The 24,664-nt window shown below is 44.5% G+C and overlaps 1 protein-coding gene across 4 annotated transcripts in view; it reads right to left on the bottom strand.

Moving 5' to 3' along the window:
* The window catches only part of RASGRP2 (RAS guanyl releasing protein 2), a 261,441-nt gene that overhangs the window by 26,112 nt on the left and 210,665 nt on the right, over nucleotides 1–24,664 (bottom strand). For all 4 annotated transcript variants that reach the window (XM_068259466.1, XM_068259465.1, XM_068259468.1 and 1 more), the window contains one exon: nucleotides 15,810–15,951. In XM_068259466.1, the coding sequence (XP_068115567.1) occupies nucleotides 15,810–15,951 (142 nt within the window). The remainder of the gene's footprint in view (nucleotides 1–15,809; nucleotides 15,952–24,664) is intronic.

The following is a 24,664-nucleotide window of genomic DNA, read 5'->3' as shown; positions in this document are numbered from 1 at the left end:
CGGCAAAATATATAAAAACCAGAGAATTCTTATGTAGTATGTCACAAGCCAGGTTTCAGAAGAATTCCCTTCTAGTCTGAGAGCCTTGGTTGAGCTCTACATACTGATCTCATCACAACAAATCCCTGCATCTATCTCTGTTCTGTCTGGACTAAACACTTTAAATGTCTGAACTCAAAACCCTCTTCAAGCTTCAAGAAGAGAATTCTGTGTTCCTAAGATGTCTCTATGGCAACCTGTGTTAATACAACTGTGTTATTTCAGATAGCCTTTCCGTGACTTGTTCTGTTTGTCTTTTTGTTGAAATGTTTATTTCTCTGTGGTAATAAAAACCTGCTGTTAATTGTTTCAAAAAATAAATTATAATAAAATGATGTTAGGGGAAAAGATTATCCTTTGCAGTCCAGGTTAACTAACATAAAGTAAACCTGAGCTGAAAATAAACGTATAAAATAATTGTATGTGCAGTAATAATGGTAAATTCATTCTTATTTTCAATTTAAAGGGAACCAGAGAGGAACTCTCTTTAAAAACAGAAAAAGCTTTTATACATACCTGGGGCTTCTTCCAGCCCCATACGCACGGATCGCTCCCACGCCGCCGTCCACCGCTTCCTGTATCGGCGGTACCGGGTCCCGTCACTTCCAGCGGATGCGGCCAATTGTCTGCATGAGCAGGGGCTCCCTCCATACCCTTACGCGTGCGGCTGCACAGTATGCAGCTGCACGCGTAAGTGTATGCCGGGAACCCCCTGTGATGCGGACAATTGGCCGCGTCCTGCCTCCGACTGGCCGACTGGCTGAAACTACGGGACCCGGTACCACATACAGGATACAGGAAGCGGAGGACCGCGGCGTGGGAGCGATCCGTGCGTATGGGGCTGGAGGAAGCCCCAGGTATGTATAATAGCTTTTTTCTGGGGCCTCTGGTTCCCTTTAAGGGGTGATTGTTACGCCCATGGACACAAGTGCTTCTAAAGCCTTCTGAAGTGTCCTGAAGGTGCTAAATTTCACTAGGTGTCTGTGGTGGACCAAGGGCAGGGAGAGAGGAGAGGACTGGAAAGACTCTATGGGATTTAGATACTTCCCCTCCATAGGTGAGTATCTAACTTTTTTCACAGTAGCTCTAGATTTGGCAGAGAGAGGTGGGCAGACTGGTTACAGGAAAAATCAAATCATCTGAAAACATTTCAAGTAAGAAAAAGTTACAAATTCTAAATCTAAACCATGTGACAGCACATCCTTGTCAAACTATCAACTCAATTCATTTCAACTCGGGATGTAGGTGAACCGTTCGCTGGCGAACCCCTATGGGCCGTTACTACTTCCGGGTCGCTACGACCTGGAGTAGTAAGGCTGCGTTGCGCCGGCGGTGCGCATCTTTGATCGCACGACTGTTGCTGGCTACTTTCTGCGCATGAGCGTGACGTCACGCACATGCGTAGAAAGTGCCCGGCAACAGGCGCGCGATCAAGGACGCGCACCGCCGGCCCAGCGCAGCCGTACTACTCCGGGTCGTAGTGACCCGGAAGTAGTACAGGGTGAGGTGTTCGCTGACATCTCTAAGTGCAACATATAGCAATGGAAATCTTAGCGATGGAATGAGATAATGGTTTGATCAGGAGTTGCTGCTACAGTTCAGTTTAGGAATCATACTAATCCCCGTTATGAGTGTGTCTTGATGAAAAGACATCTATCACGAAAAGGCCAATTTTACTTAAAGGACCACTATCGATTAACTCGTATTCCTCATTTGAAATAGGAAATGTTTAGGTAGTGCTGCTAAGTACTGGTGTATACATTTGAATCCTTATCTCTTTGTTTACTGTTAATTCGTTTCACACAATTCTGACAGCAGTGTTTTCTAATCAGAGTGAGCCATGAGGGGAGTGGGGAATTCCCTCACAGTGCATCTGTTAACTCTGTGTGAGCAGAGAGCTCAGTCAGAGACAGGCAGAGCTTTCTCTCACTGAGAGCAGAGGAAATGTATCTTGTGTGCAACAAGAACATTTGTAATTGTGTGTGAAACCTGATAGAACTCTGCTTCAATAATATACTGTTCTTAGCATGTCAGACTGCAGAAATTCATACCATTGCAAATGAGACATTCCAAATGTAGGTAAAATCTACAAACAATGAATTAAAGCTTTTGCCTCTGATATTTAACATGAAAAGTAGGAAAATGATTACACAGCTACTTAGACATTATTTGTACATTGTCATTTTAGAACACTTGGGTATTGATAGTATTCCTTTAATTTTTCATTTGATTACAATAATGTCCCTAATGCTTAGTTCATACCTGAATGGAATTTCACTATGCATGGGGACATCAGATGTGCTGTCACCGTCCACAGCAAAGGACATTTGTTCCTAGAGCCTCCAGACCATTGCATCAGTCATGCCATAACAATGAACGAACCGCCCGACCAGATGAGGTAAAAGCACTTGGTAAATTTATTGGAGATCAAGACATCACACATAAAACTGATGCGAATCGGGCAGTAGTAAGCCCTTAGTCATAGATCAGTCATGTCATACATACATCTGACATACCTGGTGCCTGTAATTATCATGTACTGCACTGAGTGCTCCACTCACCGCAATGGAGATAGTAGATCCACAATGGAGGCAACAAACATGGGGCAACTGTGTATTTGAGGAACTCTGGGCATTCCAGGGATGCGCACAGTTGGGTGTCAGCAACAACATTGGAGTTCCCCAACCGCACATTTGCCTGTATTGTCTTCCTTGATAAAGAGGTACTACGTTACCTCAAAACATTTTTTGAGTTGAATAAAAAATTTGCATAGTTTGTGGAGTGCCGATCCTTACTTCACTCGTAAAAATGGTGCTGCCTTAATTTCAGTGCAGGAAATAGCCACTAGAACAAGATCATAAAAATAACCAGTGTTCTACATTTAGGCTATAATTAATAGCGATAGTAAAATATCATTACGGTAATTATCACTAACAATACTTTACTATTCCCTAACCTGACCTCATTCTCACTTGAACCCTCCCTCTATGGATGCCTAACCCTAAGTGACCCCCCCCCCCCCCAACTGATGCCTAACCCTAACAAACCACCCAACCTATGTCTAACCCTAACAGACCTGCACAACCTGTGCCTAGCTCTAAATCACTCCCTAACGTATGCCTAACCCTAAACAACAAACCCCCTAACCTATGTCTAACCCTAACCAACCCCCTGACCTATGCCTAACCCTAACCAACCCCCTAACCTATGTCTAACCCTAACCAACCCCCTGACCTATGCCTAACCCTAACCAACCCCCTAACCTATGTCTAACCCTAACCAACCCCCTAACCTATGCCTAACCCTAGATGATTTGATCAACAAACAAACTTCAGAACACTGTTAACCAAGCATATGACACAAGGATGTTTGCTTTATACAATATGGCCCTCTTTGCCCTGGAATCTTTTTGCCACTTCTCCAAAGGAAAAAAAACAATAGTACTGAAACAGGACTAGACCTTAAAGGGAACCAAGCACATTTTTCCCACTTTTTTTCCCTGGTTTCTAAAAGCTATAGGAGCTGCCATGTGCCCCACTCCCCTTCTAGCTGCCCATCATTTATCCATGGGAAGGTGTGAAGATAGCATCTGTGACTTCTGTAAAATCTCTGAAGCACAATGTCCAATCTTCCCCCTTGCTGATGAAAGTTCTTTGTTTGCTCTGTACTAATGTTTGCAATAAAATAATTACATTAGTCCTTATCTGCCTGAAACTTCTGTGATCGGGAAAGCCACGAAAGTGGGAGGAAATAGGGTAATAAAGGCCTCTGATAAACTTTGAAATGTAAAAAGAAGAGGTCAAATTGAAGTTTTTTTTATTAATGAGCCACATTGTTGGTATGCATATTAAATATGCTATTGAGATGCTATGGGTGTTCAAATGGTACCTGGTTCACTTTAAGCAGCAGGAGTGAACATTGATTGATTCATGCCTTTTTGAAAGCTGAAAAGAGATTTGTGCCATGATAAACTCAGTAGCACATATCTGCACTCGGCTGCTCTATGAATGTCTTGTGGGCAGCAACTAGTTAAACTTTTTTGTTTCCTATTTACAACTTCAGATGGATGCACTTTTGTGACCTCCCCCTCTCAGCATGATGGACAAGTCTGCAAGCTCAGCTAATACAGCCGTCTCTCACAGCACTCTCCATCAGTCTCATGGAACCCAGCACTCTCCATTACACTTAAAAGAGGGGGGGGGGTCACAGAGGTGCAACCGGCCAAGTTGTAAGGAAAGTTAACTAGCTGCTGCCCACAGGACAAACCAAGTGCAGCAGCAGCAGGGTGTGGATAAGTACTGCTGCAATTTCACCATGGCAAGAAATATCTCCAGCTTTCAAAACAGAAGGTATCAACTGGTTGCCTACACCTGCTGCTGGTGGTCTAAAAGTCATTTCACTTTTACCTATAGGGAAAGTCATAGAAAGATTCTGGGGAAAAGAGAGGGATATTTTATAAAGCTAATGTCCTCATATGATAACGTTAATTGCAATCATAGAATAGTAAAAAAAATGGCTTTTTTTTTTTAAAGACAAAAGATTTAGTAAAGCTATAGTTACTTTAGTAAAGCTAAAGTAAGCTAAGTAAGTAAGCTAAGCTACTTTAGTAAAGCTAATTTGTTTATTTGGTCTACTAAACGCTTCTAAAGGCCCATTCACATAAAAGCGCAAAACGGTAGCGCTTAGCACGGTAAAATCACTGTACACTCTTGCGAATCCCGACAATCGCGATCAGCGCTTTTATAAGCACTGTATCTCGATCGCTCCTGAATTGCGAGAAAATGCAGCAGGCAACACGTTTTCCAATTGCCTTTAAACGTGAAATGCCCACGATAGGCGGCAATCATGGAAGTGAGACTACTGCCATAGGGGTAATATTGCGCTAGAATTTTAAGAAGCGCTAGCGCCTCAGCGAATAGCGGGAATCACCTGCTAATCACCCTAGTGTGAATGGGCCCTAAGAGATCAGAAACTTAAAGTGAACCTAAAGCCTACCAAAAAAAACGAGATGAACTCACCTGGGGCTTCCCTCAGCCCCCTGCAGACAATCGGTGCCCTCGCAGCTCCGCTCCGATGCCTCTGCACCCGCCGGCGACGACTTCCGGTTTCGCCGTCACCGGCCGACAGGCATGGGAACGCGAGTGATTGTTCGCGTTCCCAGCCTGTATATCGCCCCCTATGCTGCTATTGCGACCTCCTGGCGCGCAATAGCAGCATAGGGGGCGATATACAGGCTGGGAACGCGAACAATCACTCGCGTTCCCATGCCTGTCGGCCGGTGACGGCCAAACCGGGAGTGTTCGCCGGCGGGTGCAGAGGCATCGGAGCGGAGCTGCGAGGGCACCGATCGTCTGCAGGGGGCTGAGGGAAGCCCCAGGTGAGTTCATCTCGGTTTTTTTGGTAGGCTTTAGGTTCACTTTAAAGGAAACCTTAAGGGAAAAAGTGCCATAAGTAGATCCTTACCTCAACAGAGGGAAGCCTTCCCCCCGTCCCCCTCACCTCCAAAAAAGCTGAATCCCGGCAGTTCCCTGCTACTGCTCTGACACAAGGCATCCTATGTAGTGTGGCCATGCTTCTTCATGGACAGGAGCGTGACTGCAAACTTCCAGGGGATCCCGGCATCCAGCGGTGGTCTGGAGGAGGACGTGGGAAGCCTCTGGAGGTTTCCCTATAGTGAGGTAAGTATCTGATTTTCCCTTCTTTGAAACTTACAGGTTTGTGACTGTTAACTGGTTTCTAAAGCTAGGTAGTGTACAGCCCGATATGCCAAGCCAACAACTCGCTCTCCTATTGTAATTCAATTGGATAAAAACTGATTCCTACAAAAGAGGGCAAACTATATTTCAGCAGAAATCTATCGAGCATCAATAAAAACAAAAGGGTTGTACTACTCGATGCAATGGAACGCTATATTACCATTAATCCCGCACCGCTTTTGCCCTGGCCCCTCCCATGAAGATATTCCATCATGTCCATCACACTTTTGATCAATACACTGTTCAAAATTGATTAAAGCTGTCCCGCAAATTTTATGAAATTTCCCTTTCTAGTAGCTGCCTGGGCTCATCTGCAGAGGCGTAGCTAGTGTTTTCAGCGCCCGGGGACAGAGACAGTCTCTGCGCCCCCCCTCTGGACAAAATGGGCATGGTCACACATCAGAATGTGGTCATGGTCATGGTCATGGGTGGAGTCAAAAGTTATTTAAATATATGTGCCCCCTTACCCCAATCAGATAGCCAGATGTGCCTTCCTTTAAATAGCCAAATGTGTGCCCCTTTAGTTAGCCAGATGTGCCCCCTTCACCCTGTTTAGATAGCCAGAAGTGCCCCCTTTAGATAGCGTTATTCTGCTGCTGTTAATGCTTCTGCAGAGGGAGGGAGAGAAGCAGGGACACTTCGGGCAGCCAGCGAGCCACCTCTCATTCAAAGGCCGTGCTGAGCGCCCTCACAGAGCTGCACCCGGGGACATATGTCTCCACTTGCTCACCCATAGCTACTCCTCTGCTCATCTGATATTGAGGGGGAGGTGAACAGATAATATTGCTGGGCTAAACTGAGGTCAGCTTTATCTTGAGAATTATGAGAGGAATGGTAACCAAGGATTGAATTTCATCCCGAACAGTAGCTGATACCTCCTTCCCATGAGAAATCTTTACCTTTTCTTGTGCTCTGTGCATATGTATATCTATAAAAAAAAACAACTTTTAGCCTATCCCAATGTTGGTGGGTGTTTATAAATAATGGCAATATGCAAAAGAGGAAAAAGATCCGGGCAACAGATGCATTGCAAATCCCACCGTTTTTTTTATCCCCACCAGACAGATACACACAACAAGGCAAAGACCTGGCCGCTGTTTGACAAGCACACGCTTGCTTCCTCAGAGTCCCTGTGTGTATCTGTCTGGTGGGGATGAAATAAACGGTGAGATTTGCAACGCATCTGGTCCTCGGATCTTCTTCCTATATTACCTATTGTTGACTGCTTAACCAGAGGCACAGTGAGTTATCCACCAAAACCCCCCCAAAAGTCTGCCCTCTAACATCTAGTGCCGATCATCTCTCTCTCTACACCTGTTATAAATAATGGCAGTTGTTGCCGTCTAGATTTTGTCATGTCTGCCAGCAGTAAAGATGATGACATGCAGGCTCATTGTGTATCAAACAACATGAACAAATTACATGGCAAATACCAATCATTTCTTGATCTCACTTTTATTTTTTAACTTCTCACTTTGCCATGTATTGATTTATTTTTTCCCTCTTTTTTTTACTAAAGTTCCTCTTTAAAGAGTTTGGCTTGGTTCTTTGGGGAACTTTCCTACCGTTTTTACTTTGTTGCTTATGAGATCACCTCTTTCCATCCTGAAGCACAGTCTGTAGGCTGTGGGCTGATTCACTAAACTTAAGTAATCTGGCAAAGAGTGAATTTGTCTTATTCTCTTTAATATACATTTAAATTTGCTCCATCTTGGAAGTTTCTCTGCTTTAGGAATACGTTTAGCTCTCCTTCTGCGCAGAGCTGTTTTTGTTTCTGGACTGGCTTAGATTTAAATTTATGAGGTAAATCTAGGTATTGCTTTTCACGCTTTGCCTCCTTAATTTGCCTGTCTCTCTAGTGAGCCGAATGATCGGTTTGCTCTCTACTGCTTTGTAAGCTGCCAAAACAATAGCTTGGACTTGGTTTGTTTGCCTTTAGCAAAAAGCATCCTGAAATACGGACAGGTACTGTATTTTTCTAGAGAGAGGCCGGTTTATTGTCCACCGAGCTGGGAGAGTAATATATATGAAGACTGTATTATAAGGAACTTGATATAAAGAAATCGTCAGTTCTGGACTTGCCATGTGACAGAAAAAGACAACAGCATCTCTTTACAGAACTAATTTCCCCCCACAAGTCATTCAAACCAGGTTCAGCAAACAGAGCACATTTTTTTTAGTGCTGTCAAGCTCCTGGGATGATGGGGTGACACCTTGTAAGCTAGGCTTGTCCATCCTCTGTCATAGCCTGTGTCTGAGTGTCCACAACCGATGATGATCAGCCTTCTTGGCGTGTATAGATAATCATTTTAGGAACTGTGAAAGAAATGGTTGCTACCATAACTGTTTTTTAATAGGATGAAATGGTTAGCATTTGGTCTTGTGATATTCTAGTCGGTAATGGTATCAGGTACTAGGGGAGGTCAATGAGGTGCAAATAATATTGAGTTGATGCAGGATTATGCAAATGTTGTATGCAAATTTATGCAGCTTCAAAATGGACCAATCAAATTTTATCTCAGCAGCATTTGATTGGTTCATTTTCAAGCTGCATACATTTGCATAATGCTGCATAAACACAAAATTATTAGCATCTCACTGAACATCCCTTCCAGGTACCCCCTTTCTGAGCGACATAGATGTTTAATGCAAATATATTCTACAGATCTTCCAAAGACAATAAATATCATATGACATTGTTAACAAAAGTTTTACTTTACTTTAAAAGACTCAAAGTTTTTAACCACTTGAGGACCACAGTGAAAAACCCCCTAAAGACCAGGCTGTTTTTTTCATAATTGGCCACTGAAGCTTTAAGGCCAAGCTGCAGGGCCGCACAACACAGCACACAAGTGATTCCCCCCCCCCCCTTTTCTCCCTACCAACAGAGCTCTCTGTTGGTGGGGTCTGATCGCTCCCCCCACCCGTGTTTATTTTTTTTTTAATAAATAGTTATGTTCATATCTATTTAATGTTTTTTACTATTTCTGTTTTTGGGGTTTTTTTTAGCAATTGCCTCCCTCCCCCCAGCCGGCCAATCATGCAATCGGCTGTCATAGGCTTCTGCCTGTGAGAGCCGATCGCTCTCTTGTCCCCCAGGGGGACAGCCGTGTCAAAAGGCTGTCCCCAGTACATCGCTGCTGCTGATCGCAGCACTGTGCTATATGTAAAGACGGCGCCGTCTAATAGTTTCCTGAGCGGCAATCACCGTTTGGAGACTGAAGGCGGGGCGGAGCTCCGCCCCCCGAGCAGGGGATGCATGCACACCCTGCGCACAATATCCTGCTAAACAGAGCCCCAGGACTTGACGCCAATTAGCGTTAGGCAGTCCTGGGGCTGCCGCCGCAGCCGTGCCCATTGGCGTTAGGCAGTTACCCAGTAGTTAAGGTTTTGGCCCAGAAGAAATTAAAACAAAGCAAATTTAGATGTAAAATTTTAGATGTAAGTGTAGGTATTTTTATTAAATAATAGATGCCAGCGTTCATTAATTCAAGGACTTAGATTTATGAATGGGAACTGCATTCCCATTCATTCATGTCCCCACTAACCGGCAGTAACGGCAGCCGCCCGCTCCCATTGACTAATTTTCGCGGCCCTGAGACTTCAGATGAAGTTATACTGCATCTGGTGCAGTAAGTAGTTAAAGTACAGCTGTCGCGAAAATCTTAAAAATTTAAATATATGTAAACACATACAATTTAGAAGTACATTCCTTCCAGAGTAAAAGGGGCCATAAATTACTTTTCTCCTATGTTGCTGTCACTTACAGTAGGTAGTAGAAATCTGACAGAACCGACAGGTTTTGGACTAGCCCATCTCCTCATGGGGGTTCACAGGGATTTCAAAATGCACATAGTGAATGGCAGTTGCTCCGTCCAACTGCCAAAAAAAGTGCACGGTGAGCAGGGAGGCTGGCCAGCAGGACCGGGCCGAGGCATAGGCTGGAGAGGCTCCAGCCTCAGGGCGCAGTGTAGGAGGGGGCGCACAATTCATTCAGCTGTCATTCCTAGTTGTGTTTGAAGCAGAAAGAAATAAGAAAAGGGGATACATAGCAGTGACTGCAGGCCAGAGAGCTAGATATTAAGGTGTAGGGGTGGTTGTGGGCCATGTGGTACCTCTTAGTCTAATAGCAATTAGTGTGTGACAGCTGGGGTGGGAGGGATGGAGGGGCGCACTTTGGTGTCCCAGCCTTGGGTGCTGGAGGACCTTGTCCCGCCTCTGCTGGCCAGCATCATTGTATAAACCTTTTTCAGGGAGTGTTTTTATAAAGAAAAAAGGTCATGCTGAGAATCCCCTATGGAGAGATGGACCAAAACCTGACGTGATAAGGAACAGAGGCGCCAAAAAGATTAAAAACAGGTATTAAAAAGTTTAAAAGTGCTTTGGAGGCAGTGGTGGACTTACCTCCTGTAAGCAGACACAAGAACCTGTGTGTTCAACATAAGACAAATTTATTTAGTACACTCCACGGGGTTCACAACGCGTTTTGCAGGCCTAAACCCGCTTCATCAGGCAATAATTAATTGGAGTACACAGCTGGGAAGAAGAGGCAGAAATGGGTGCATATTGGAACCAAAATGCATTTATACAGTAGCATTAGTATATGGGTATTCAAGTCCATCATTGTATGGTGATCAAGTATGAAAAAATTGTTATTTGTGGGGGTAAAGGAATGGTATGTAACAAGGTGCCACTATGGAAGCAATAGTATATGAGTATTCAGGTGCAGTGCTGCTCGTAATGGAAAAATCTACGCTTACGGATCATTACGCGTAATTTTACGCTATTACGCATTACGCAATTACGGTTACGGCGTAGGAAATTATCTACGGTACATCACTGTAATTACGCGTAAACTTACGCAATTACGCGTAAGGATACCGTAATGAAGGCGCTTACACTACGATGTTACGCGTAGTGCCGTAATACCCATTAATGCGTATTTTTTGACGCATGCGGACGATATGTACGCAATAGCCGTCAATGTGACAGTTATTGCGTACATATCATTCGTATGCGTCAAAACGTACGCTTATACTGAAGGGCGGGAGAAGATACTATTGGTTGCTTAGGATGTTGACTGATTGGCTACTCTTAGAAAATGGGAGATTTTACGTTAGTAATTACGCGTAAGTGTTCGTAAAATTACGCATGCCTAGCAATTACGGTAGACAGTGTAATTACGATACCACTTACGGTCTTACGCGTAAATAATTACGCGTAAGACCGTAAAGTACGCGTACCGCTTACGCGTAAATTTACATTGAATTACGATGCGTAATTACGCTCATGCGTAATTTCGGCCCAGCAATGTTCAGGTGCATCAATAAATGGTGAACAGATAGGTATTATTGATGCACCTGAATACTCATATACTATTGCTTCCATAGTGGCACCTTGTTACATACCATTCCTTTACCCCCACAAATAACATTTTTTTCATACTTGATCACCATACAATGACGCATTTGAATACCGATATACTAACTCCACTGTATAAATGCATTTTGGTTCGAATATGCACCCATTTCTGCCTCTTGTCCCCAGCTGTGTCCTCCAATTAATTATTGCCTGATGAAGCGGGTTTAGGCCTGCGAAACACGTTGCGAACCCCCTGGAGTGTACCAAATAAATTTGTCTTATGTTGAACACACAGGTTCTTGTGTCTGCTTACAGGAGGTAAGTCCACCACTGCCTCCAAAGCACTTTTAAACTTTTTAATACCTGTTTTTAACCTTTTTGGCGCCTCTGTTCCTTTTCACGTCATACAAATATCCACCCCTGCTGGAGGTGGATTACCCCTTTTTCTTCTGTCTAAAGAGAGCGACTTCCTTTTCCTGAGTGAGGACAGGACAGTGGTTGCCTGGAGGTAACCCTGGTTTTTGAGTATAATTCTGTACTCTTCACATATACCCATTGTCATAACATACTGCACTATATTGGGCTCTCGGTTCTCTCTTTTTCATATATAGCCCAAAACCTGTTGGTAATGTCAGATTTCTACTACTTACTGTAAATGCCAGCAGCATAGGAGAGAAGTAATGTATGGCTCATTTTACTCAGGAAGAAAAACTTACTAAACTCACAAGGGAGCTAATGAAATAAATGCATGAGGACATTAATATATTTTGTCAGCTCCCTTGTGAGTTTAGTTTGATGCACTATGTGTCCCAGGAGAGGATGTCAGGATGTGTGCTCCTAATCTGTTAGATAGGTTTGATGCAATGAATGTTTGCACTATGCATGTTACAGGGCCAGAGTAAGGGCACCTACAATTACCTCGGTACTTCTGCACAGTGTAGGTGACTACGCAAGGGAATGCATTCTTTTGTAACTAACTTTTAACTCAGACCCGATCTTTTAACTCAGCTGTAGGGATAGCAGAGGTTCCTGGATGATTGATTCCTGTGAATGCATTTGTTTAAACATTTGCAGGTGAGTGTGCAAAGGGTTAACTGTGTTTCTTGTTTTTTTCTGGCCAGCCCCCCCCTCCAACATTTAGCACCTCCCTAATAACTTATTTAAAGAGAACCCCAGGTGAGTTTCTGACATCAATATCAAGACAGGGAGGCTGGTTCTGCATACGTTGCAAAGCCTCTGTGTCCGTATAGTGTCCCCCCAGACCCCCCCTGCGCTCTGCTGTCCCCCAATATAAAAACCGCCACACTAGTGACATGCAGCTTGTCGCTAGCTGGCTGTTTACCTTTGTGCTGTCATTTACCCCCGCTCCCCCGCCTCCTGCATATCGCCGCTCCCTGCCTGCGTCCCTTCCCTCCCCGCCTCTGTAAGGTGATTGGAGGAAGCTTATGGAGGCAGGGAGGGAAGGGATGCAGGCGGGGAGAGGAGAGGAGCGGGGTGCCTGGGAGCACACTATACGGACACAGAGGCTGTGCATTGTATGCAGAACCAGCCTCTGTGTCCTAATATTCATGTCAGAAACCCACCTCGGGTTCTCTTTAAATGTCCTAACATGGGGTGCTGTGCCTACATATATTATTTTGTTGTTGTTGTTGTTGGTAATGGGGAGGAGGAATGACAAGCAGTGCATAATGGAACGCCTTCTGGCTGGAGGAGAGTGTTGCACTCAGGGGTGGCTGTAGTGTAAAGATTCAGGAGAGCACCTGTACTGGACACACACACTTGATTTGTGGCAGCAGACAAGGAAGGATCAAACAGGTCAGATCTGTTTAGAGCACCAAACCTCAGCGAGTCTCTGAATAATTGTAAATGCAATAATGCTCTGTAAACTCACGAGACACTAAATATCCACACCTCGGTATTCTCCCTAAATTATACCGGCAGAACTTGTTTTCTTTTAAACAACTGGTATAAATCAAACAAAACAGCTCATCTGGCAAATTGCGTTATTAAATGTTCTGTAACTTAAACAGGTGTAAAATGAGAATCCATTGTTCTGACAAACAGCTATCAGGGGCAGGCAGCATCTCCCAGTGAATTTAAATAGTTAATTTATAGCATTAATATAATGAATCAATTCCAATTCACCCTCGATCAATAATACATTTATAATGCATCACTGACTGTACCACGTGAAAGGATCGGAGAATGTCCTGGCTGCCTATAATGAAATGTGCTTGCCCTTTATTAGCCATGTGTACACAAACACATGGCTAATAAAGTTAGGGCCACACAAGAGCAGATGAGACGCACGGTAAGCATTTTGTCCATTTTGCATCCACTTGCAACAAACTTCACTCTGCGTCTGCCTGTCCCTGACAATCGTGTATTGTGTTGATCCCGTCTGCCTGTACGCATCGCCTCTCATGTGTCTCGCCGTCCCTCACCGGAGGCCGGTAGGGGCATTGGGTTCCCCATGGGAGACAATAGACCAATTCTCCATAGCAACAGGGAGACTTTTCATTGGTCCACCCTGAACCAATGAGAATCCTCCCTGTTGCTGACAATTGCCATTGGTCTATTGCAACCCTATGGGGATCCCGATGCTTCTTTCAGGCCCTGATCTGTGCCCCGGGAGCCAGTAGAGGTGTCAGCAGCATGAAGTCACGTGAGTCATGGCAGCGATCTAATTGATTGTGCTCGACAACAGCCAATCTGCCTGGAATCCTACGAATTAACCGAATGTTGTAAGTATGCACAGACCCCGAGGGCTGGCTTGGTGCGAGCAGTGCAGTTGTGGGTGGTGGCTTAGTGTGGGCAGTGCAGTTGAGGGCAGTGGATTACTGTGGGTGGTGGCTTAGTGTGAATGGTGTCTTAGAGTGGGCAGCGCAGTTGTGGGCAGTGCATTAGTGTGGGCGGTGGCTTAGTGTGGGTGGTGCCTTAGTGTGAGCAGCGCAGTTGTGGGCAGTGGAATAGTGTGGGCAGTGGCTTAGTGTGGGTGGTGTCTTAGTGTGGGTGGTGTCTTAGTGTGAGAAGCGCAGTTGTGGGAAGTGGATTAGTGTGGGTGGTGGCTTAGTGTGGGTGGTGTCTTAGTGTGGGTGGTGTCTTAGTGTGAGCAGCGTAGTTGTGGGCAGTGGAATAGTGTGGGCAGTGGCTTAGTGTGGGTGGTGTCTTAGTGTGAGCAGCGCAGCTGTGGGAAGTGGATTAGTGTGGGCGGTGGCTTAGTGTGGGTGGTGTCTTAGTGTGAGCAGCGCAGTTGTGGGCAGTGGATTAGTGTGGGCGGTGGCTTAGTGTGGGTGGTGTCTTAGTGTGGGTGGTGTCTTAGTGTGACCAGCGCAGTTGTGGGAAGTGGATTAGTGTGGGTGGTGGCTTAGTGTGGGTGGTGTCTTAGTGTGAGCAGCGCAGTTGTGGGAAGTGGAATAGTGTGGGTAGTGGCTTAGTGTGGGTGGTGTCTTAGTGTGAGCAGCGCAGTTGTGGGAAGTGGATTAGTGTGGGCGGTGGCTTAGTGTGAGCAGCGCAGTTGTGGGCAGTGGATTAGTGTGGGTGGTGTCTTAGTGTGGGTGGTGTCTTAGTGTGAGCAGCGCAGTTGTGGGAAGTGGATTAGTGTGGGCGGTGGCTTAGTGTGAGCAGCGCAGTTGTGGACAGTGGAATAGTGTGGGCGGTGGCTTAGTGTGGGTGGTGTCTTAGTGTGAGCAGCGCAGTTGTGGGAAGTAGATTAGTGTGGGTGGTGGCTTAGTGTGGGTGGTGCCTTAGTGTGAGCAGCGCAGTTGTGGGCAGTGGATTAGTGTAGGCGGTGGCTTATTGTGGGCGTGCACACAGACTTGTTGTGGTGTTGGGTGACAGGGACTCTGCGGCAGTTGTGGTGTGCGATTCTTTTGAGAACCCGGGAGTATACTGGTAGTCAGTAATCAAATACCCACTTATTGTGTCCTCCCCTATCTGCATGCATCACAAGCCAACTGGTACTGGTCATGAGGCATTAGTGACAGACAGGATTAGTGGTCACAGGTTCACTAGCTGGCCAAGGGAAGAAGCTTAGTCAGGGAAGAGGACCCAAGCACAATTTAAAACTCAGTTTGATGAAAGTTCACCATACTGAGTAATGAGCTACTGAGTTGTTCTCCTCTCTCCTGGCTCCTTCCCTGCTGCAAGAAGTACTCCTCACAATTCCACAGATGTCTATGACCCCTGATCAAGTATCAAAGAAAAGCAAAGAAGTTATGAATAGGTGACAGTCAGCTGAGACGGCAGATACTGAGATTTATAGAGCTGGCTTAGAAACTCCCACAAGCAAAATATGGAGAAGAGAAGACAGGCAATCAGAATTAGTATTATATTTCCACATTCATCTCATTGTGCAACATGCCATTTTAAGGTCACTTTAACATTCATGTCTAAAACAGATGTTAATAATGGCCTTCAGTGCATTAACAGTGTGTTTATAGACCATCTCCCATTTATTGCCATTTCTATTGCGTCTTTCAAAGTTTAGAATACAGTCTGAAAACAGCAATGTCATCAAAAGAAGTAAAATGGATGATATGGAAGGGAGGAGACACAACAGGAAACACACACATGATGACAAAGACTGTAGTTCATGCATGACTCCCGTACATATCACTGAATCATATCATACTCGCTGGCACAGATACACACCAGGTTTCCGCAGTGCTGACACGATACCGGCCGCAGGAATGTCCTTTCTGAGAAGGTGTGGATGAATCCCATTTTACAGTCCAGCACTGAGCTAGCCTTCATGAAATATGATGTCATCTCCTGTTTGCTGATTTTTCCATCTCTAGACACAAAAACACAAAGGTAATGTTTCATTACAGGAAAGAAGACAATGTCTATGATAGAGTGAATTTACCTTTATCTAAATATGCAGAAGTGGAACAGTTAGAGGATTAACAACATTATTACCTAAACTGCAGTATAGTAAAACAACCACAAGATGTCACTGTCTGTAAAATGATGCAATGGTATTGTGGTTTCCTGTATTCTCTCTGTGATCCTCTCTGTTCTAAGTAAGCTGCATTGCCTGATGGCGGTGTCTGTTTTACCTCTGCATGTTTTTCTTCAGTAAAGAGTTCTACCTTGTTATACTGGGTGCCTATCTGCGTGTACAGACCGCTCTGCTCCATCAGGTTATGGGCCCAGTAACTGGATGGCCAGACACAAAACTCCAGACAGCACAGATGAATAGTAAATACAAATCCAGGGATCCCCAGTTAAACTATGATGGGCCCTTGGTGACCCTCACAGCCTACGAGGTCCATCTTACAAGGGTCATAAAACAAGTGTTGCCATCATGACCTTTACACCCATAACAAGTGTAGCCACAAAATCACCTGATCTGGAGGATAGACTCCTGTATTGGAAGAAGGGAAGGTTAGTAGCAGGGGGCCCCCACAGCTCTGGGCCCCTGTATACAGTGGGTTGCAAAAGTATTCGGCCCCCTTGAAGTTTTCCACATTTTGTCACATTACTGCCACAAACATGAATCAATTTTATTGGAATTCCACATGAAAGACCAACACAAAGTGGTGTACACGTGAGAAGTGGAACGAAAATCATACGTCATTCCAAACATTTTTTACAAATAAATAACTGCAAAGTGGTGTGTGCATAATTATTCGGCCCCCTTTGATCTGAGTGCAGTCAGTTGCCTATAGACATTGCCTGAAGAGTGCTAATGACTAAATAGAGTGCACCTGTGTGTAATCTAATGTCAGTACAAATACAGCTGTTCTGTGAGGGCCTCAGAGGTTGTCTAAGAGAATATTGGTAGCAACAACACTGTGAAGTCCAAAGAACACACAAGACAGGTCAGGGATCAAGTTATTGCGAAATTTAAAGCAGGCTTAGGCTACAAAAAGATTTCCAAAGCCTTGAATATCCCACGGAGCACTGTTCAAGCGATCATTCAGAAATGGAAGGAGTATGGCACAACTGTAAACCTACCAAGACAAGGCCATCCACCTAAACTCACAGGCCGAACAAGGAGAGCGCTGATCAGAAATGCAGTCAAGAGGCCCATGGTGACTCTGGATGAGCTGCAGAGATCTACAGCTCAGGTGGGGGAATCTGTCCATAGGACAACTATTAGTCATGCACTGTACAAAGTTGGCCTTTATGGAAGAGTGGCAAGAAGAAAGGCATTGTTAACAGAAAGCATAAGAAGTCCCATTTGCAGTTTGCCACAAGTCATGTGGGGGACACAGCAACCATGTAGAAGAAGGTGCTCTGGTCAGATGAGACCAAAATGGAACTTTTTGGCCAAAATGCAAAACGCTATGTGTGGCAGAAAACTAACACTGCACATCACTCTGAACACACCATCCCCACTGTTAAATATGGTGGTGGCAGCATCATGCTCGGGGGGTGCATCTCTTCAGCAGGGACAGGGTAGTTGGTCAGAGTTGATGGGAAGATGGATGGAGCCAAATACAGGGCAAACTTGGAAGAAAACCTCTTGGAGACTGCAACCGACTTGAGACTGGGGCGGAGGTTCACCTAAACATAAAGCCAGGGCAACAATGGAATGGTTTAAAACAAAACATATCTATGTGTTAGAATGGCCCAGTCAAAGTCCAGATCTAATTCCAATCGAGAATCCGTGGCAAGATCTGAAAACTGCTGTTCACAAACGCTGTCCATCTAATCTGACTGAGCTGGAGCTGTTTTGCAAAGAAGAATGGGCAAGGATTTCAGTGTCTAGATGTGCAAAGCTGGTAGAGACATACCCTAAAAGACTAGCAGCTGTAATTGCAGCAAAAGGTGGTTCTACAAAGTATTGACTCAGGGGGCCGAATAATTACGCACACCCCACTTTGCAGTTATTGATTTGTAAAAAATGTTTGGAATCATGTATGATTTTCGATCAACTTCTCACATGTACCCCACTTTGTATTGGTCTTTCACGTGGAATTCCAATAACATTGATGCATGTTTGTGGCAGTAATGTGACAAAATGTGGAAAACTTCAAGGGGGCCGAATACTTTTGCAACCCACTGTATATGGTATTCTGTAACTTTCTATACTAAGTACCCACAAAGAAATAATAGTACGAGTTAAAGGAAAGTTATTAGTTGGGGGAGAGAGATATGGAGGTTGGCATTGCTGGTTGCCTTTTGAAAAACAATCCTACTTGCCTTGCCTGGCTGTTATACTTTATCCCTGCCTCCAAACCATTCTGAATCAAAAGGTCATTCTGAATCATAAGAAGTGAGTGAGCTACATTACTGTTATGATATCAATGGAAGACACAGGGGGACATCAGGAAGACACTGGTACAGAGGATGCCAGGCACCGGTCTGGATTGCATTATTCAGACCAAAAGGTACACTGGGTCCCCTTTGGGGGGAGAAAAAGTGCATCTTATGGTTTGAAAAATACGGTATGCGTCATTGCAAAATGACCCATCACCATTACGATAAGGTACAAAATTTACCAGTAAGTCAGGCAATAAATGTATCCGCGCCAAATAGGATATGATATGGAGAAGATGATGATTAGCAGTGGTAATGCTTATGCATGACGGTCATACTTGTGGAGCATAATTTGAATAATCCAAGTGCATTGCATCTTAGCTAGAATGTATATTTTTTTAATGATCTCGCATAATGTATACATTGTAGGATATCACAAGTTCTTCCATTTCTTCATGTGTAAACGTTTAGGAAAATTACAACACAATTAACCACAAAACAGTATATTTTATTTTTTTTAAAAGATGAGATACAGACATAATTGATGTAGTTTTGACAACAGTTCTGCAACAGCAGGAGAAAAGGTTGCGTGTTTGGAACAAATATATCTCCCATTTTAAAAGAAAAGACAAAATGTTATTCTGACAACAGTTATGCAACAGCATGAGAAGATATTGCGTGCTAGGAGAAAGTGTAGCATGGAACTCGTGGGAATGTTTGTCACTGTGTCATTCACTCTCAATTGCCGACGACCTTCCTGAGTCAAGGTACAGTATTGAGCTCCCAAAAGACTACGGATATAATATGCTAAAGAAGCTACACACAGCTCATCCAGGCATCTCCCGATTCCCGAGGAGAGGCAAGAATGTTAACGTTTTGTCCTGTATATCTACAGACACTGAACAAAGCCTGCAAAGCCTGTGAAGCCAACCAAAAACAAGGTTTCTACCACATGACTTACCTCAACTAGCATTTATTATGTATGGTAAGAATGCCTGTTCAGTGATAAGGTGTACTGTGTTTATGTACAATGTAATATCATCTTAAATTCTGCCCACACCTCAGGGGCATTGCTAGCCCCAAAGATCAGTGGCATGTGCCCCGGATCTATTCTGTGGTGCCCCGGATGTACCCAAGGCAGAGTAGAGCCACCACAGCACCCAACATGGCACCACACAATACCCAGCAAGACCCATAGATGCAAGACCCATAGCACCCAGCATGGCACCACAGCACACAGCAATGGGGGGTATGCTGGGTGCTTTGGTACCTTTATGTGGGCATATTGGGTGCTGTGATGCCATATTAGATGCTGTGATGCCTTTATGGGGGCATGCAGGGAGCTGTGATTCTTCTATGGGAGCATGCTAGTATTTGTGGTGCCTCCGTGGGAGGCCCGTGGAAGCATAGGAAGGGGTCCATTAGAAGGTCAGGGAATGTTATGGGCAGACTGGCAGCAGGCCAGCCCGCCCAGCAGAAAGCTAGACCAGCCAGGACAGAAGCCAGATAACTCTATTTATGCAATATGCTGCATTTTTGTTTTGTTTTAATGGAGAGGGGAGCTTTATCCAACATTTTGCTGGGCAGGCCTACTTAGACCGCTATTAAGTTCATGTAAATGTGGCTCACCCACATTTCGGTGCATGGCCACACCCATCTTTTGGCTGGAGTGCCCAAAAGTTCCCCCGGATCTCTTAGGATCCTAGGAACGCATCTGCCACACCTCCTGGATGACCTGCATCCTTTTCTCTGGGGCTTTAGCCATGGGCAGCAGGGTGGCGTAGTGTGTGAATAGCACTCTCAACTTGCAGCACTTGGTCCCTAGTTAGAATTCCAGCCAGGGCACTATCTGCATGGAGTTTGTGTTGCACCTGCGAGGGACGCGCTTGATGGCTGGAAGGCGAAGAACAATACGTGTCCAGCCGAAAACTAAAGTAACCCGCGGTGGGGACTGGAGGGCACTGGTGGACCAGCGAGGGTACAGGATGGCTGCAGGGGGCTTCTGGAAGCCCCAGATAAGTGAAACTTTGTTTATTTTCCAGAATTAAGGTTCCCTTTAAGTAGAGAAATTGTCCCGCTCTACTAATCATTATGCAGATGCTGCTACTGCTGCGTTGCTCCAGGCTGAACTGACGCCACGCTCTCTATACATAACAATCAGTAGTAAAGCTCACACACACTGATTTGGCTCATGGTTTACTGAATCAATAAAGTCTACAAAGGATGGTCCAGCTTTACCATTGACTGATGCTACCTAGGACTGTTGGAACTTAGGTGTCCAAGTCAATTCTGCTACAAGCAGACCAAACCAACCATGCAGGAGATAAAAGCAGAGATGGATTAAAGAGAACCCGAGGTGGGTTTGAAGAATATTCTCTGCATACAGAGGCTGGATCTGCCTATACAGCCCAGCCTCTGTTGCTATCCCAAACCCCACTAAGGTCTCCCTGCACTCTGCAATCCCTCATAAATCACAGCCAAGCTGTTGACAAACAGCTTGTCAGAGCTGGCTGTGTTTATCTCTATAGTGTCAGTCTGCTGCTTTCCCCGCCTCCTGCAGAACTCCAGTCCCCGCCTGCATCCCTTCCCTCCCTGCTGATTGGAGGGAAGGGACGGGGGCAGGGACCGGAGCTATGAAGGCGGGGGAGCAGCTGAGACTGACACTACAGATGTAAACACAGCCTCACAGCACAGCTGTGATTTATGTGGGATTGCAGAGTGCAGGGGGACCTTAGTGGGGTTTGGGATAGCAACAGAGGCTGGGCTGTATAGGCAGATCCAGCCTCTGTATGCAGATAACATTCTTTAAACACACCTCGGGTTCTCTTTAAGATGTAAGGGGCCCTAAGCAAGGTAGAAGATTTATCGCCCCCTTGTGGTCATTTTGGTAAGCTGAAATAAAGAGGGGTCAGAGAAGGTGGCAGGTGGGCCCCTTGAAACCCACTAGGCCATGGGCACCTGCCTAGGTCGCCTGATCCTGCTCTGAATAAAAGGCTTACTTACAGCATAGGGTCTCACTGTGTAAGTTACAGTGATTGTAATTGTATTGCCCTGACTGCAAAGTTTTCTGTTATTAAGCAAGATGGCTGCTTGTAAGCTAATTGAGCAGGTGGGAAAGGGAGGGGGGGGGGCAGGAGGCTGTGGTTCTGCTTGAAGGAGCTATGGGGTTTATTCACTATAACAAATAATGTACCCTATCAGAGTTAACATACCTTACCAAAGTTAACATGCCTTATCAGAGTAGCATAGCAAGCGCTACAAACTTATGCCTGCTAATTAGCAATGCGGAGAGCTCCACTCGTCCTGCCCTGAGCCCCTGCGGGTCCAATCACTTTAAAGGACATTATCCCCACACTTTGATCGGCCCAACAGGCTGCCTGTCACTTGACAGGAAACTTGACAGGCAGCCTATTGGGCCAATCAAAGTGTGGGGATAATGTCCTTTAAAGTGATTGGACCCGCAGGGCGAGTGGAGCTCTCGTCATTGCCAATTAGCAGGCATAAGTTCGTAACACTCGCTATGCTACTCTGGTAAGGCATGTTAACTCTGAAAAGGCATGTTAACTCTGACAAGGCACGTTAACTCTGATAAGGCACGCTATTTGTTATAGTGAATCCATACATGTCTACAGCACAAATTATTAACAAACGACATGTAGCTAGGCCCACTGTACAGCTGCTTTCACATGCATTACTCTGCACTGCGCAGAGCGGTCGGAAGCGAGCCATTATATTACTGTACAACAGCAATAGAGGAGGTCTGCCCAGCAAGGTATAGCAATGTGAGGCCCAACACATTCCATGTATGAATGGTTCTTTACAGAAAGCACATACTTGTTGCCTGTGCTGCAGTTTTCAGTGCGTTCTGAAGTCCTTGACTTTAAAGATAAAGCCGCCAACAAGCTAAGATGGTGAATCAGACTATAAACGTGTTTTCAAGAAGCGGAGCCACATCTGGAATGTCTCTATACAGGATTACTCCCGTCTCAGCCACAAACGTCGCACTTTCTCAGTTACTAATGGAAAGGGAGTTGAGAGGTACTCTGCCGGAGCAACACACATTCTTTTAGACAGAAAAATGAAACAGTGCTGTATATCCAAGCTGAAAGCCAGCTGCCTGTTACTTGTGATAGCTTTAATTAGATCCTGCAATTGTTTTCTGAAAATGCTCTCTGACCAGAACAGGATCATCCACCAGGCAACCTAGGCAGGTGTCTGGGGCCTAGTGGGTGTCAAGGGGCCCATCAGCCACCTTCTCTGACCTCTCTCCACTTTAGCTTACAAAAAAAGGGGCCCAGAATTGACTACCTTGCCTAGTGCCCCATTACATCATATTCCATCGCTGTCTCTGACACCAATCTACTGCTGTTATTATAGCACCTGAAGAAGCAGGTCACAGAATCCCTCCCTCTGCCCTCCGCTTATGTGCTACTAATCCATGTATGCAGCTATATGGGGCTGCGGAGATGCACTTGGGCAGTATTTGTTTCCACAGGCTCTTTAACTTTGGCAGGTGGTAGAGCCATAGCTCCCAACTGTCCCTCTTTTGGAGGGACAGTCCCTCTTTAGTCACTCCGTCCTTTTTTCTTCCTCATTCATGCCTCTGATGTACAGATCTATGTAAATATATGTATTTTATCTACTGAAATATGTGTTTAACTATTTTATCCAAAAGGCTGCTGCGTGCGTCCGCGCGCTCCCGTGCCGTCTCCCCCCCCCCCCCTGCTAGCCTGGAGATCAATGAATGGGAACATTGTTCACATTCTTTTATCTAAGTCCCTAGTAGAGAAACCGACTGCTTCTTTTCAGAGGCCGCGGTCTTCCTGACCAAAAAAAAAAAAACACGTCCACCTTGTGCTTCAAGTAAGCGAGCATGCTCACTCACAGGATAGAAAAACAGAAAAATCACTGTGTCCATCTTGTGGCCAAATAGTAAAACTACATGCACATACTTTTGTTTTCACACATAACACAATAAATTACATTTAAAATTAACTGTTACGTCCCACACCCAAAAAACACCCAAATAAAATTTTTAACAAAAAAATAAAATAAAAAATATAATTAAAAAAAAACCTTGAACAGTTACCTAAGGGTTTGAACTTTTTAAATATGCATGTCGAGAGGGTACTTTACTAATATTTTTTAAATTATAAGCTTGTAAATAGTGATGGACGCAAAACTGAAAAAATGCATCTTTAGTTCCCAAAAAAATATTGGCGCCATACATTGTGATAGGGATATAATTTAAATGGTGTAATAACTGGGATAAATGGGAAAATAAAATGTGTGGGTTTTAATTGTGGTAGCATGTATTATTTTAAAGCTATAATGGCCAAAAACTGAGAAATAATGAATTTTTTCCATCTTTTTCTTAATATTCCTGTTAAAATGCATTTAGAAAAAAATAATTCTTAGCAAAATGTACCACCCAAAGAAAGCCTAATTGGTGGCGGAAAAAACAAGATATAGATCAATTAATTGTCGAATGACTGGGAGGTGAAAATTGCTCGGATGCATAAGGTGAAAAACGACTGAAGGCTGTAGTGGTTAATTGACTCTAATCTAATAAGACTTTAATTGACTCTCCCATTTTTTAAATTAATATATTTCTTATTTTCAAATGTTAGTATGAATTACAATGAACCAGGATAGAAAGGACCAGTGTGGTTTGAATAAAAAAAAAAACATATTTTGCTTATGAAATCTTTATGGCATGTGTGATTAAGGGCGTGTCGTGGGCAGGGTTAGGGGTGTGGCGGGGCATGCTTAAGTGTCCCTCTTTCTTATCTCAATAAGTTGGGAGGTATGGGTAGAATACCAGATTTACATATACTGTAACTCTAAAAACAGTCCTTATATGCATTAAAAAAAAGTGGTTTAAAATGTGATAGTAAACCTAAATTAATTTGCAAAGCACACTGTTTGGTGTATTGACCATCTGTACTTTTGGCAATACATGTATTCAAAGTTCCAGTAACTCCTTACTGCCAGTAGAGTGGGATCTCTTGTCCTGGGGAATTAATCATCAAAAATCAAAGCTCTACTATTGTGAAATCTTCCAACTTTCAACTTTGAGGCTGGGTGCACACATAGCAGAAACGTTGGCATGGCGGAAAAGGCTGCGTTTTTGCCGCTAATGACAGTCTATGGGCCACAGGAAAAAACTGATATAAAGAATGCATATGCACATAATAAAAGTCAATGGGAACACAATGGTATTTGGCGTTTTTTGGAAAAAAAAATTGTTTTATGATGTATTTCCGCTTCCTGTTGTCTTCCTAGTGATTTGCATGAAA

The sequence above is a fragment of the Hyperolius riggenbachi genome, chromosome 11 (genome assembly GCF_040937935.1).
Source record: "Hyperolius riggenbachi isolate aHypRig1 chromosome 11, aHypRig1.pri, whole genome shotgun sequence".
NCBI lineage: Eukaryota > Metazoa > Chordata > Amphibia > Anura > Hyperoliidae > Hyperolius > Hyperolius riggenbachi.
Note: the sequence above shows the minus strand (reverse complement) of the source record. Positions and strands in the feature narration are given on the sequence as shown.